Source organism: Scyliorhinus canicula, chromosome 8 (genome assembly GCF_902713615.1).
Source record: "Scyliorhinus canicula chromosome 8, sScyCan1.1, whole genome shotgun sequence".
In the NCBI taxonomy this organism is placed as follows: Eukaryota; Metazoa; Chordata; class Chondrichthyes; order Carcharhiniformes; family Scyliorhinidae; genus Scyliorhinus; species Scyliorhinus canicula.
In genome coordinates this window covers 3,292,028-3,307,759 of record NC_052153.1, presented here as the reverse complement: position 1 = coordinate 3,307,759, position 15,732 = coordinate 3,292,028, and the positions used below count along the sequence as shown (strand labels likewise).

General features: G+C 44.1%; 1 protein-coding gene across 3 annotated transcripts in view; it reads left to right on the top strand.

The window, feature by feature from the left end:
* Positions 1-15,732, top strand: part of ift74 (intraflagellar transport 74) — an 89,928-nt gene that overhangs the window by 59,198 nt on the left and 14,998 nt on the right. For 2 of the 3 annotated variants that reach the window (XM_038804025.1, XM_038804027.1), the window contains exons 13-16: positions 925-981; positions 5,205-5,302; positions 7,546-7,672; positions 15,000-15,163. In XM_038804025.1, coding sequence (XP_038659953.1) covers positions 925-981; positions 5,205-5,302; positions 7,546-7,672; positions 15,000-15,163 — 446 coding nt within the window. The remainder of the gene's footprint in view (positions 1-924; positions 982-5,204; positions 5,303-7,545; positions 7,673-14,999; positions 15,164-15,732) is intronic. The other variant, XM_038804026.1, reaches the window with a different exon arrangement.

The following is a 15,732-nucleotide window of genomic DNA, read 5'->3' as shown; positions in this document are numbered from 1 at the left end:
TGACCTTGGTGCAGGAAGAGATGAGAAAATTACAGTTGTTTCTAGTTTTTCTAACCGAGAAGATTTTGCCTTTGCTGAAACTGAAGACAGTTTTCCCAAGCATGGCGAAATAACCTGTGCGTGGTAATTATCTGCTGCATTTAGCTCAAAGAGGTATATCATGTTGGATGTTGTCTGGAAACAAAGGGGCGTCTCGGAGCTTAGAAACCAAGAGTAACTTCATGTAATACTGAGTATATAACCATTAGTGTAATTCGGTGGTGTAGTGTATTATATCCCTACTTATGTGTTTTTTTTTCTTTTAAGCTAATATATATTCTTTATTAATTGATCAGACAATTATTGGTCTATTCCTCCCTGTTTCGCCTACTTTTTCTCACAGTATACCAAATTGCAAATATACGCCACTAAGAAACCAAGGTTCCAACGACCCCTTCATAATTTTGGGATGTAACATGTAACATTAGTGGAGCTTTTTAAGAAAATGCTTAGCCTAAAGTTGTTTATGGATTAAAATTTGCTCTGGAAATTGCACATGTTGAAGTTTCACTCAGATGCCTTTATATCCTCCGAACATGGCCACTGTCAATTGGTTTCCTGCCACCTGACCTCTCCAGTTGTTCACAGATTTTGAGTTCTCTCTGTAAGCTTACACAACCCAGACTACAAAGTCAGCATTTATTGTCCACCCTTAGTAACCTTTGAGGGTGAACCTTCTTGAACCAAGGCAGCCATACGGGAAACTACTCCCACAATGCTATAAAGTAGGGAGTTCCAGGATGTTGTGCCAACAACCTCAACAGTGTATGTTGGACTGAAATTACAATTGTTTATTAAAGGTCAAAATAACAAAGGGAAGAACCACACTGCAAAGATTCAGATTTGTATCACTTAATGAGTTATGTCAATTTGTTGTTCTTGTTTAAGGTGAACGGAATCAGAAGTACAAAGAGTTAAAGAAAAGGGAAGAAACAATGGATGGTGAGTTTATGCTAAACTGGCTGAGTTTCTTAGCCAAGCATCATTATATCCGCATCAAATAGTTACAGTAAAGTTCAGATCAGGTGTTGTTATATCAAACCACTATGAAAATTGCCCTAAGTGTTGGGTGGGGTTACTGGGTTATGTGGATAGGGTGGAGGTGTTAACCTTGGGTAGGGTGCTCTTTCCAGGAGCCGGCGCAGACTCGATGGGCCGAATGGCGGCCTCCTGCACTGTAAATTCTATGAAAGTAAAAGTGGTAAATGGATTTTACAGCAGCGTTGTACATGAACAAGGACAAAAGGACTATCTGAAATCTGTATTTTATGCAATTAATTCTTTATCATTTTTCTCTATATATTGAAGTCACTATTGTGATTGTTAATGTTTCCTTTACTATTGAACAAATTCTATCTCTGTTTATAATTATCTTAATTTCTAACTAGCTGCATTGCAGCCATTCTACTTTTATGGTCACTGTTTCCAGCACTGAGAGATTTTGAATGGGCAGATGATGGAATGAGTAACTTAATCGCCAACTTTAATGAGCTTCCTTTTGCTGTTGAACTTTTTTCCACCCTCCAGCTAAAGCCATGATAGCAATGAAACAATACTGTACCTTTTCCAGAGCATAAGTTTCCAAAGTGAATAAAATAGAGTCCCTGCAGTACAGAAGGAGGCCATTCGGCCCATCGAGACTGCACTGACCCTTTGAATGAGCATTCTATCCATGCCCACTCCTCCCTATCCCCGTAACCCCATAACCTAACCTGCGCATCCCTGGACACTTAGGGGCAATTTAGCATGGCCAATCCACCTAAGCTGCAAATCTTTGGACTCGGAGAAAACCAGAGCACCCGGAGGGAGCTCGTACAGACATGGGGAGAATGTGCAAACTCCACACAGACAGTCACCCAAGGCTGAATCCTATTGAACCCAGGACCCTGGAGCTGTGAGGCAGTAGTGCTAACCATTGCGCCATCCTGCCGCCCCTTGTGGGAGTCATCAAACCCTCTCAGGCATCAGTAAGCCCATTAGGTTTATTTTCTTGACATCAGATGCCTGTAATTCTCTGTGCTTGACTTACCAGTATAACATTTCTGTTAATGTATATTATTAAAAATAAAATATTTTCGACAGTGATAGCATTGGGTAGCTGGATGCTTATTACCTTTCAGAAATCAGAACAGGTCTTCAATGGAGGTGTATCAATATTTGCTGGAGGTCCCTCATGCGGTGACCATTTGTTCTTAGAACAGGAGTGATGTGAACCAGTCCCCATTTGTTGCCCATCCCAGGTTACCCTGGGAGAGTGGTGGAGAACCTTCTCTTTGAACCTCAGATGTCAGGCAGGGAGGTGCTCTAAGTACAGGTCATACTGCATTTAGTTTAAAATAAAGCCTTGTATTTATAAAGAGGTTTTCATGACCATCAGATGCCTCAAAGCGCTTTACAGCCAGTATTTCTGAGGTGTAGTCACTGGTGTAATATCGGAAATGTGACGGCCAATTTGCATACAGAAAACTCTCACAAGCAGCAGTGTGGTAATCACCAGGTAATCTGTTCTGCCGATGTTGATTGAAGAATAAATAATATTGATGAGGACGCTGGGGATTTTTTCCATGCTCTAGTGCCGTGGGATTTTTTATAACCACCTGAGAGGGCAGGCAGACCCTTGGTTTAACGTGTCGTCAGAAAGACATCCATGACAATGCAGCACTCCCTCAGTACTGGGCTGTAGTGACAGCCTAGATTGTCGTGCTGAAAGTCTGGAGTGAGTCTTGAACCCTTAACCTTCTGACTCTGGGCAAGAGTGCTATCCTCTGAACCATAGCGGACACACCTTATGTAATAAAACCCAGGAATTTACTTTTCAAAAAATTTCAATAGTACATACAATTTAAACAATTAACACAATTCTTGGCTCTTGCGTTTGGGAAAACTGTCATCTTTGATCTCTGTGCAGAAATGTAATGTCAGTAGTAAAAACCAAACTGGCCTAACATTTCCTTTCACAGACCGCACCCTACTCTTAAACTACAAGATATTTTAAGTAAATGAACTCACAAAAGATTAGAAAGTTACTGCAGCAGTCAGTTTTGTTTTGATTTTATTCCCCAAGCTGTGCTAGAAACCAGGGGAGTAGGATTTATGTTGCAATGTTGTCAGACAATAGGTTCCTTTTGAAAAAGCTCATGCTGTGAATTATTAACGTGTCTCATGTATGCATCTGTAAGAAATGTTGAGTGACCACAGAAGGAGTTTTATTAATTTTGAATTCCCTTTATTGTCCATTTCTGTTGATTTTGTATCCAGCGAGGATCTTTTTGTACTTGGTGTTCACTGTATCTGGCCTTGGTACAGATTTTGCATGATTAAAAATTGAGAGGAAGGTGCAGACACAGCCCAAGGGGCTGGACATTGCAAAGTGTGTGACATAAGCCCAGCTGTCAATTTTGAATAGTCGACACGCACAAAAAAAATTACCTAATTGACTTAGCACATTTTCCAGGAAGCACAAAATCCAATGAAGGAACAGCCCTGAAGCAGCTTTTTTTCTCTAATAAATTTAGAGTATCCAATTTTTTTTTTCCAATTAAGGGGCAATTTAGCCTGGCCAATCCTCCTACCCTGCACATCTTTTGGGTTGTGGGAGCGAAACCCACGCAGACACGGGGAGAATGTGTAAACTCCACACGGGCAGTGACCCAGAGCTGAGATCGAACCTGGGACCTCGGCGCCGTGAGGAAGCTGTGCTAACCACTGCACCACCCTGCCGCCGACGAGCTGCAGCTTTTTTTAAAAGAAAAATTTGTGGTGATAACAGAAAATATGCCTAATCGTTCCATTGTGGAGTCATTGCTCCTATGGAATCATGGAAAGGTTATCGCTGGCTTTGAAAGCAGACCAGCAGCATGGTTCGATTCCCATAACAGCCTTCCCGAACAGGCGCCGGAATGTGGCGACTAGGGGCTTTTCACAGTAACTTCATTTGAAGCCTACTCGTGACAATAAGCGATTTTCATTTCATTTCATTTTTCATTTCATATAACTATTCCAAATCCTACCTGACAATAAGCCTGGTTAAATCAAGGTACCTGCTCAGCAAGGTGTGAAGTTCTCACACCTGGGGACAAAAGACAAATAGACTTGATAGCTCCAAGCTTTTGAGCAAAAGAGAGGGAAGTAAACTTCCAGCACATCAGTACGGGAGTTCATTCTCTGCCCAACCATCTTCAGCTGCTTCACCAATGACCTTCCCCTCCATCATAAGGTCAGAAGTGGGCATGTTTGCTGATGCTTGCACATGCTTGCACAATGTCCAACACCATTCATGACTCCTCAGATACTGAAGCAGCCCGTATCCATATGCAGCAAGACCTGGACAATATTCAGATTTGGGCTGATACTAATGAGTCACATTCCTGCCACACAAGTGGCAGGCAGCAAGGGAGGATCTAGCCATCTCCCTTTGACGTTCAATTACATTACCATCTCTGAATACCCCAATATCGACATCCCGTGGGTTTGCATTAGCCAGAAAATCTACTGAGCAGCCATATAAATACTGTGGCTACAAGAGCAGGTCAGAGGCTGGGAATACTGCAGCGAGTAACTCATCTCCTGACTCCCCAAAGCATGTCCACCATCTACAGTTAGGGGTGTGATGGAATACTCTCCACTTGCCTGGTTGAGTGCAACTCCAAGAGTCTTCAAGAAGCTCCACCCTATCTGCCATCTTAAAGGTGACCTTTAACGTGGATGTAAATGATTTTGTAGCATTTATTTTGAAGAACATAAAGAAAATATTTCCTGGCCAATATTTATCGCTCAACCAACATCAATAAACTATATTAACCTCGTTGCTGTTTGGGGAACTTTGCTGTGTGTAAATTGGCTAGGATTTTCCTCTCCATAGCAATGTTTCAGGGAAGTATTTTATTTGCTGTGTAGCACTTTGGGACATTCTGAGGTTTCTTTGCCTTTTCATTGGGCTTTACATTCTGTAACAAATCATACCTTTCCTGCTGTGAAGCATCTTCAGAAAATCAAGCAAGATAGAATGGAGTGCCCAAAGTCAGATTTTCCCATGTTAGTGTAACCTTAGACTATTGGCAGAACACCAGAGAATTTAGAGCAATGATCTCCTTTAGAATGCAGTCAGAGTACGATAAATTAAATATATAAAAAGACCCATATTTTGGCGTTATTTGTCTTTCAAGCATTCCTGGATACTTATGAAGAAATCAAAGACCAAGAGATGGAACGGAAGGCACAGCTTGAGGCTAGTATTGTTGCCCTCCTGGAACACACAAGCAGGGTAGGTTCATACAGGAAAAATGGGCTTATCTCTTTCACCTCCCACGCAATCTTTAGTTAAAACCAGGAGTCAGAGCCTGGAAATGTGGTCTACTGTATCCGTACTGGTTTCCAGGAGCTGATCCTAAGACAAACTGCATCCAACCAGAAACATGCAGCAGACATATTAGAGTACACTTTCTCCACTGCGATTCTCACAATTCGCATTCTTAGAAGACTAGGGGTGGGAATTACACCCCTCTCCCGCAGTATGTTTTGCTTGTCTCGCCCTTTCAATGGGGAAACCCGTTAAGAGGTGGTCGCCATTGGTGGGACTGGCGGTAACGTCGCATCCTAGATCTCTACTCAGATCTGCAGAGAGGGCTCCCATTCTCACGTCACTCCAATAATTGCTGTATAGAGTGATGTGATAATCAAGTTGTGTATACGCCTGTTCATGAGATTAGAAATTTTCAGCCAAACAGTTCCTGGACGCCTGTTTGTGTCTCCTGCTGCAGTAAGTCTCTGCCCCTACACTGCCGTGACTCAGTGGTAGAGATCGGAGAGCCTGCTTGCTGTTTATAAATGACCTTTGAGTCAGAAATATGGTCAAAATCAACTGCAATGTCTCAAGCAGGAAAATCAAAGTCCTTGTTCAGAGTTCCATAAGAGTCATATTGGAATGTTAACTCTATTTCGCTCTCCAGAGAAGCTGCCAGGTCTCCTGAGATTTTCCAGCACCATGGGCGCAATTCTCCGCACTCACGACGGTGCGGAGAATAGCGGGGTTCGTAAATTTCTACGGCCACGCTAGTCTGACGCCCTCCCGCTATTCTCCCCCCCCCCCCACGCCCGACTCCCGACACGAATCGCTGCCGCCGTTTTTTTACGGCCAGCAGCGATTCTCAGCTGGCCGATGGGCCGAAGTCCAAGCCCTTTACGGCTGTTTTTACGAACGGCAAACACACCTGGTCTGGCCGTTCGTAAAAACGCCGTAAAGTCCCGCTTTTGAAAACCATGGCACCGATTGGCACGGCAGTACCACGGCCGTGCCAGCGGGTCCGATTCCCGCGAACTCTTTGTCCTTCCGCCGCCCCGCTGTATCACTTCGCGGGGCGGCTGAGGGGCATCCCGGCCCGCGCATGCGCGGGTTTCGCGCAAATGCGCGGTGACGTCATCCGCGCATGCGCGGGTTGGAGTCTTCCAATCTGCGCATACGCGGCTGACGTCATGTGACGCGTCAGCCGGCGCAAACTCTGGCAAGCGGGCTTAACGAAATTCGTTAAGCCCGCAATGCCGGAGTTCACGGCCGCGGCATACTAGCCCTGACCGGGGACCAGAATCGGTTCCCGGTCGGGGAGGGGGAGGCTGGCGTCAAACCCGCCCGGATTTGACGCCAGCCTTACGATTTCTCCCTGTCTGGGAGAATCGCGCCCCTTGTTTTTATTTCAGATCCCAGGGTCTGCAGAGTTTTGCTTTTATTTTCTTAAATCAAAGTCCTTCTCTGGTGGAAACACATACTGGTGAAGGAGGGGTGCAGAAAGCCTGAACCATGGATTATAAAAGTGGACTTTAATGCTCTCACCAGTACACATCTACAATAATATACTATAATAGAACATTATACATTATATAGAACAGTAAGTGGTAAGTTATGCTGTATTAAGTGTCTTCAGAGTTTAAATTTGCAAAAACATTAACCAGCATTTTTGCAACATTAAATGAGATGATCCTACTTCAGCCTCTCTATTGATAGCTTTCTGTACAGCATATGAATGAAACGTTTGAGAGTACTACAGTTGAAAAATGCCAGATTTTGTTGGGTGAGATAGCAATTTTAGGGAGTTGAGCATTCCACTGATTAACGCATTGACCAGGGCACATTTTTTGTAAGAAGAGGGGAAATTATAAAATCAGTGCTGCTTAATCATGAAGCATAATTATTTCGAACACCTGCTGAAACAATAAAATTGAAATAATTTTGCAGCATCTGTGATTTCCAGTGCAGCCATAAAATTGTAAAAAGAACAAAGTAGGTCAGTAGAACAATTTGGTTTCAAAATTCCCTCCTGAGTATCATGCGTCTTTATCTGTACAAATATTGTTTTTTTTGTTATTTTTCTCTAACCTCTCGCTGTAACTGAGGCCAATTTTGTTTTTTGCATCAAAAATCCCATTGTTCTTTACAATAGTTTATAGGGATTGTGTGGCCAAAGGGTCAATGTATTTGTGCAATGTTTAATGCATCTCCATGTTGCAATGCAGAATATGAACCGAATGAAACAGATCTCCTCAATAACCGCAAATGAACTCAAGTCCATGCAGGAGGACCTGAATTTCAAGGAAACTGAAATGCAAAAATCCCAGACGACTGCCAAGGGTTTGACTGATGGTAAGAAATTTTAAACTGTTTTTCCCCTTATCCATGATTTGTCCATTTCAAATAAGATTCAAAATATTTCAGTCGGGTTATTGTCCATAGCATCAAAACAACTCAGATAAAAAATATGCTCTGTGACTGACCTTGATCTATTCCCCAAATCTTTCTTGTCCTCTCTGCCACCTTTTGACATGGCTAAGCGCTCAATGTCCCGACAATGCATTGCTCCCTCCATTCTCCAATCTTGGTGACTTCCCTCACTTGGTTCCATTCTCTCCAAGAGCGCAAAGCATCTTTACCGATGACTTTCCTCCTGTCCTACACAGTTAGAGAACCTGGATTCGAAGCCCATCACGGCAATGTCTAAATTAAGTTTTTTTGCAAATGAAACTGGTGTCATTAATGGTTGCCATGGAGTTGGTGAATTATGGTAAAAATTCAACTGGTTCTCTATGTCCTTGGGAAAGAAACCATGCTATCCTGTAAGTGGCTTCAGTCGCAAACCAACATGGTTGGCTTCAGTCCCAAACCAACATGGTTGACTCTCTATCCGCCACCTGATGTGACCCAGTAAGCCACTCAGTTGTATCACACCTGGGGAAACTAATATTGTCCAGTAAATGCTGACCTTGCCAGCAACGCTAAAATCCTGAGAATGGGTGCTTTTAAAATCCTAGTATTTGAATTTCTGCATTATCTTGACCCTTTCTATCTCTGTAATCTGCTGTCTCCCCCAGACACCCCGTTCCCCAAACATTCACCTTTTGTTTATCCAACCTTCCAACCTACTTTCCACACTCTGGGATTCTTTCCCTCAATTGCTTCCCTCTGCTCACTTAGACTTTCATTAAAATCCACTTTGTTGACCAAATTGCAACTGCTCCAAGTATTTCTTCCTCTGGCCTGGCATTCATTGTTTTTGCCCCTGCTCTCTATGAAGCACTCTGGGACTGATTTCTACATTCCGGATGCTGTATAAATGCAAGTTATTGCCGTCAAAATAGCTTACATTCAGCAACTCAGAAATAAATTGTTTTCTTGTTGCAAAATATGATAAGATCTGAATACTGATAAAACTGTCAGCTGAACAAATGGTGCAGAAAATTCCAGTGCCTGCATTGAGCTGCTTTTTCTCGATGGGTGTAGTTTCTTGTAAGCATTTAGTGACTCTACTGACACTTGTATTGTTGTTCAGGATTTCCTTCTTGAGCCCGGCCTTAATAATCTGTTAACATTAATATAGCCAGACTTAAACTTGTAAAATATTCTGATGCATATTAAAAAAATTAACAGTCCATTGCGCGGTTAATAATTTTACAGAGTAATGTAAAAGAGTGTGAGCTAGTTAGTATTTTCAGTCAGTTCTTATTAGGAAAGCTACAAAGTGCTGGAAGAGGCTTTCAGATCTGAGTTTATATGGTTCAGTATCTGATTTCAGTAATATTCTTGAACAGTGATTCAAACTTCTTTTCCCCTGTTTCAAATTTCACATTGTGAACAAAATGCGATATACTTTTGTACTAACTGTGAAAAGGAGGAAACAAGTAGATAAACAGATTTACTACACAGGGAGCTTTTCACAAGATAGTCAAGAACTTGTTCAAGTCAATACATTACTCCAAAGAGTACGTTCTGAAAGGTTTGACCCCCAACGTCCTATCAGAAGGAACTGGACTGCATCCTCTTCCTGCTTCTTGCTTTACCATGGTTTAAAGACCAAAGACTGTGTCATGAACTGTGTTACTCAGCAAAGAACAGAATGCTACGGGGCTTCTTCCTTTTGCTTCCTTTCTCTCCAGGCATTAGGGGTGTGGTAATCTGGAATTTAAAACTGCTTAACTTGCTGATTTTAATAATTGACATTTCAATGATAAATGAAAAGACTGTTGAATTTTTAACCCTCAACACTTGCTTAAAGGATCAATGCATCATTTCATGCATCTTTGAAGATCTTCTGCGGCAAACAGTTCCACAGATTCATCACCCTCTGGCTAAAGAAATTCCTCCTCATCTCAGTTTTAAAGGATCATCCCTTCACTATGAGGCTGTGGCCTCTGGTTCTAGTTTTTCTTACTAGTAGAAACATCCTTTCCACAGGCCTTTCAGTATCCTGTAGGTTTCAATATGATCCCCCTCATCCTTCTAAACTCCAACAAGTACAGACCCAGAGTCCTTAACCACTCCTCATATTACAGGCTTGTCATTCCAGGGATCATTCTCGTGAACCTCCTCTGGACCCTTTCCAAAGCCAGCACATCCTTCCTTAGATACTGAGTCCAAAACTGATCACAAGACTCTAAGTCAGATCTGACCAGAATCTTACACAACCTCAGAAGTACATCCCTGCTCTTGTATTCTAGCCCTCTCGACATGTATTTGCTTTCCTAACTGCTGACTGAACTTGAACATTAACCTTAAGAGGATCTTAAACTAGGACTCCTAAATCCCTTTGTGGTTCTGATTTCCTTAGCCTTTTCCCATTTAGAAAATAGCCTATGCCTGCATTCTTCCTAACAAAGTGCATAGCCACACACTTTTCCACATTGTATCCCATCTGCTACCACCTTGCCCACTCTCCTAGCCTGTCCAAGTCCTTCTGCAGTCCCCCTGCTTCCTCAATACTGCCTGTCCCTCTACAGGGACGGGATTCTCCCCTACCCGGCGGAGCGGGGGGGGCCCGGCGGGACAGAGTGGCGTGAACCACTCCGGCGTTGGGCCTTCCGAAAGGTGCGGAATTCTCCGCACCTTTAGGGGTCAAGCCCTGACATTGAGGGGCTAGGCCCGCGCCGGAGTGGCTCCCACTCCGCCGGCCAGCGTGAACGTCTTTTGGCGCCCCACCAGCCGGGGCTGAAAGGCCTTCGCCGGCTGGCGGAAGTCCGTGCATGCGCCGGTGCGTCAGCGGCTGCTGATGTCATACCGCCGCATGCACAGGGGAGGGGGTCTCTTCCGCCCCCGCCATGGTGAAGGCCATGGCGGGGCGGAAGAAAAAGAATGCCCCCACGGCGCAGGCCCGCCCGCCGAATGGTGGGCCCCGATCGCGGGCCAGGCCACCGTGGGGGTACCCCCCAGGGTCAGACCACCCCCCCCCCCCCCCCCCCCCCCCCCCCCTCCCCAGGACCCCGGAGTCCGCCCACGTCGCCAATCCTGCCGGCCAGTTAGGTGTTTTGATTCCCGCCGGCGGGAGAGACCTGTCAGCGGCGGGACTTCGGCCCATCGCGGGCCGGAGAATCGTCGCGGGAGGGCCGCCGACCGGCACGGCGCGATTCCCGTCCCCACCGAATCTCGGGGGGCGGAGAATTCGGGACATGGCGGGGGCGGGATTGACGCTAGCCCCGGGCGATTCTCCGATCCCCCCGGGGGGGTCCCAGATCTTTGTATCATCTGCAAACTTAGCAACAGTGTCTTCAGTTCCTTCTTCCAGATCATTAATGTATATTATGAAAAGTTGTGGTCCCAACACCGATCCCTGAGGCACACCACTAGTCACCAGCTGTCATCCTGAAAAAGACCCCTTTATCCCCACTCTCTGCCTCTGCCAGTCAGCCAATCCTGTATCCATGCCAGTATCTTGACTCTTAACTTATTTAACAGCCTCCTATACTGCACCTTGTCAAAGGCCTTCTGGAAATCTAAATACATCACATTCACGTCTAACTCCCTTGTTACCTCCTCAAAGAACTCCACCAGATTTTTCAGACATGACCTCCCTTTGACAAAGTTGTGCTGTCTCTGTGTGTGTGTGCACACAATACTCCGCAATCTCATCTTTAGTAATTGTTATGGTCCAGAATTTAGAGAACCCCAAAGTGTATCATGGAGTTCACCTGACCCACAACTTTAAATAGATTTTGGTTATGGGGAACACAAGGACCAACTCTACAGATGTGATGCAACAGAGAACTAAGAGTATTTTGAATCAAAAACAATGTATATTCTATGAACCCAGTTAACATTTTATAAACATACAGTGAACGTCTTAGCAACCATCAATTCAGATACCCCCGCAAAGACTACAGTACTCTATCAGACATCCATTAGACAAAAACCCTTTTTACAGAAGGACATCAGGTTTAAATTATCTACTGAGAGCAGTTACCACTTTGAAATCACCAAGTGAACATGCTTTAGCTTGCAGATTCATATACATCTTGCTGTGACTGCAGTTTCTCCAAATCTAAAACAAAACTAAACAGAGCCACAAAGCAACTTTCAGCTCAAAATGAAAGTGAAAGACAGCCCAGCTCCACCCATACTCTGACATCACTGCCTCCATTTGAGAAACACACATTTCTTAAAGGGACTCTTACATGACATAATGGACTCTAAAATCTTACAAATGACTGAAGTCAGACTAACCAGCCTATAATTTCCCGTCTTCTGCCTCCCTCCCTTCTTAAACAGCCATTTTTCAGGCCTCTGGGACCCACTATGACTCCAGCGATTCCTGAAAGATCAACACCAATGCCTCCACAATCTCCTCAGCTATCTCTTTTAGAACCCTGGGATGTAGTCGATCCGGTCGAGGTGACTTATCCACCTTCAGACCTTTCAGTTTCCCCAGGGCCGTCTCCTTAGTGATGGCCACTACACTCACCTCTGCCCCCTGGTTCTCCTGGAGTCTGGCATCCCATTGGTGTCTTCCACCCTGAAGACTGGTGCAAAGAATTCAGTTCCTCTGCCATTTCTTTGTTTCCTATTATTACTTCTTCAGCCACATTTCCCAGTGGCTCAATGTCTATTTTTGCCTCTCTCTTACCTTTTGCATATTGAAAAAAACTCTTCCTATCTTCCTTTATATTACTAGCTAGCTTACACCATATTTCATCTTCTCTCCCCTTATTGCATTTTATGTGATTTGCCAGGTCCCGGCATGATTCAGATGAAGACTCCCCCATCGGAACAGCTCCCTCCTTCCCCAGTATTGGTGCCAATGTCCCATGAATTCAAATCCATTTCTCCCACACCAATGTTTGATCCACGCATTTGCCTCCTTAATCTTATTGATGTTTAGCACCAGTGTCTGGTATTCTACCCTGTCATCTAATCTTCAGAAGCTTCCAAAGGCAGCTCAAGTGACAGTAGTTGAGTTTCATGGTGTGAGACTGGTACAAGTTATTATGACTGAGGTGGAAGGGTTGCACAGTCTACCTAGCCCGACTACTCCACAGGTCACACCACCTGTTTAAAAGTTCAGAATTATTAATTTATTATAATGCAAAGCTTATTTTTTAAAACAAGTTTCAAGAACTAGTTAACACACACTTATCAAATTCACAAACACTACTAGTGCACAACAAAGGCTTCACTTAGGAGTTTGAATATTGACTTTAAATCCTGGGGAAAAGTTGCCCAGGATCACCGGCACAGCCGAATAATAAACAGTGCAGTGTCCTTTGAAAGCAAGTGCATATCAGGGGCAGAGAGAAAACACGTGAGGAAATTCTGAGCCAGCATTTCATTCAAAACTCCATTGCTTGCAGTATCCTGTCCTAGTTACAGCAGAACTTTTCCAGAGCAGATCATCCTTAACAGTCACCTATAGAGTATAACTACCCATTTTAAAAATACCCCAGTACGCATGCGTACATGTAAAAAACTCCAGGTCAGCATCCAAGTGCCCAGGTAATGCAAAATAAAAATATAGTTTTGAAAGATATGGGGCGGGATTCTCCCCCACCCGGCGGGGCGGGGTTCCCGGCATAGTGGAGTGGCGCCAACCACTCCGGCGTCGGGCCTCCCCAAAGGTGCGGAATTCTCTGCGCATTTAGGGGCTAGGCCTGCGCCGGAGTGGCTCCCGTTCCGCCGACTGGTGCCAACCGGCGTCGGGGCTAGCCGAAAGGCCTTCGCCGGTCGGCGTGAGTCCGCGCATGTGCTGGAGCGTCAGCGGCCGCTGACGTCACCACCGGCGTATGCGCGGTGGAGGGGGTCTCTTCCGTCTCCGCCATGGTGGAGGCCGTGGCGGCGGCGGAAGAAAAAGGGTGGATCAGACTATTGGTCTATTGGCTTCCTTTTTGGTAAGGCAAGCTTGCACTTCATTCCCAGACCAACTGACACCATTACCATCCAAAAGCTCAAGTATATTACTAAGTGCCATGCAAGCTGATTTTAATTTGCTGGATAGTATGGGTAGCATAGTGGTTAGCACTCCTGCCTCACTGCACCAGGGTCCCAGGTTCAATTCTAGCCTTGGGTCACTGTCTGTGCGGAGTCTGCGTGGGTTTTCTCCAGTGCTTCATTTTCTCCCAGTGTAAAGATGTGCAGGTTAGGTGGATCGGCCATAATAAATTGCCCCTTGGTGTCCAAAAGGTTAGGTGGGGACCTGAGCCTGGGGTGAGGGTGCTCCTTAGGAGCGTCAGTGTAGACTCGATGGGCCAAATGATCTCTTTCTGCACTGTGGGGATTCTATGATTATTGAAATATGTTTTACTCATACTTTAAAGATCTAACCGGATGAAAGAATTGAGCTTTTCTACTTAGTGTTGCTGATACAAATTACAGTTTACTACAGGCAGAATCAATCGCCTGTAGACAGAACCAATTGCCTATGATCCGCTATTTACACCCTGTGAATGGGAGTGATTTTCTAGTGGTTAAACTGTTTTCTTTTGGTGATATTTTGAAGCAGAGGTTAAATGTGCAGCTAACCATGTTGTCCTGTCCTTCTGAAAGCAGAAAGCTTTATTGTCAGACTGCATCCTGCAAGCAAAAGATTTAGAATAATACAGAAGCAAAGAAATAAAGCAGACCACTAGCCGCATAAGATATACGTATTACATTAAAACAGTGCCAAAATCCAAGAGCTCTTTTTAGTCATTTAACTGAGTCATTGAACAATCCCTTGGTTGGTCTTTGCATACAGGATCCCAGCTTACCCCAGTACCTCCGAAATGCTGCAGTGAAGAGCTTCAGCAGTCAGATTTGGAACTCTTCACATTATGGTCTGCCACACCCAACAATGGAATTCTTTCACACTGGCCAATTAAACAGAACATTCTCCTGGATTGCTCAAAAGTTGTTTTTTTTTAATTTTAAAACTTCAGAACATGAAATATTTCACAAGTGGGACTAGCGGTAATTCCTTTTACAGAGCAATTTCCCAAAGTGGTTGATATTTGAACTTGAGCAATGTTCTGCAGACATTCCTGCCTGATGATGGGATATGTCACTCCACCTCGTACATTATCCTCCATATTGACACTGTAAAATGTATGGTGCTTTACATTATCCCATCTGTTTTTGTTGGCTGCTGTGACTTTATATAATTGTTAGGTTTGCCTGGAGATGTGAGAGGAAAGTTGTCTTGAGCTTGACATCTCTCCTTTCCTCCGTCCAACCATAGAGAGCCAACGGCTCCAGCAGGACCTTCAGAAGGTTGAACAATTAGAAAGCAAGATTGGTGCTGAGCTGAGTTCTCTGAAGGAAAAGATTCAGCAGATCACAGATGCTCTGGAAACCTACAGTGACTTGGATGGCCTGAAGGCTGCTGGCGAGGAGAAAAAGAAGGTATTGTCAGGGGAAATCATCCAAAATGAGTTAACTGCATGTGCTTTCACACTTAATAGGAAAAGTGTTGTATGATTTTTTTTTTAAGAATGTACATTTAGGGTATTATGATTTTAAAATGCTGTGAGGCAAAACTTGAATGAACCTCAAGGTGGGTTACAGAATTAAACTTATTTATCTCTTAACTCGCTCTCATCTAATGAAGTTCCATAATCCGGCCTTGCAAAGCTATCCTTTTATGCCAACCAGGCAAAATGGTCTTTGATAATTCTTTTCTATTTTTTGTCTGTCAAGTTGCTGCTTTCACTATCTATTACATCTGCAGCTTCTGTAAATCAATATGAAATTTTCGTAAGCACAGTTTTATTGATAAGGATTATCAATCGCCGTCCTTCAATTCTGACACTGGCCATTCCTTCTACCCCTTTGCAAAAGCTGTCTCTTATAATTTCTAGAAACCTTTCTTTTGTTCACTTTACCATCCTGATGTACAGTTCCTGATGCTTTGAAAGCGAAAGCGTAGCTTTTAGACTATGTGGTAAAGAGCCGTGTTTCAACAGCATGGGTTC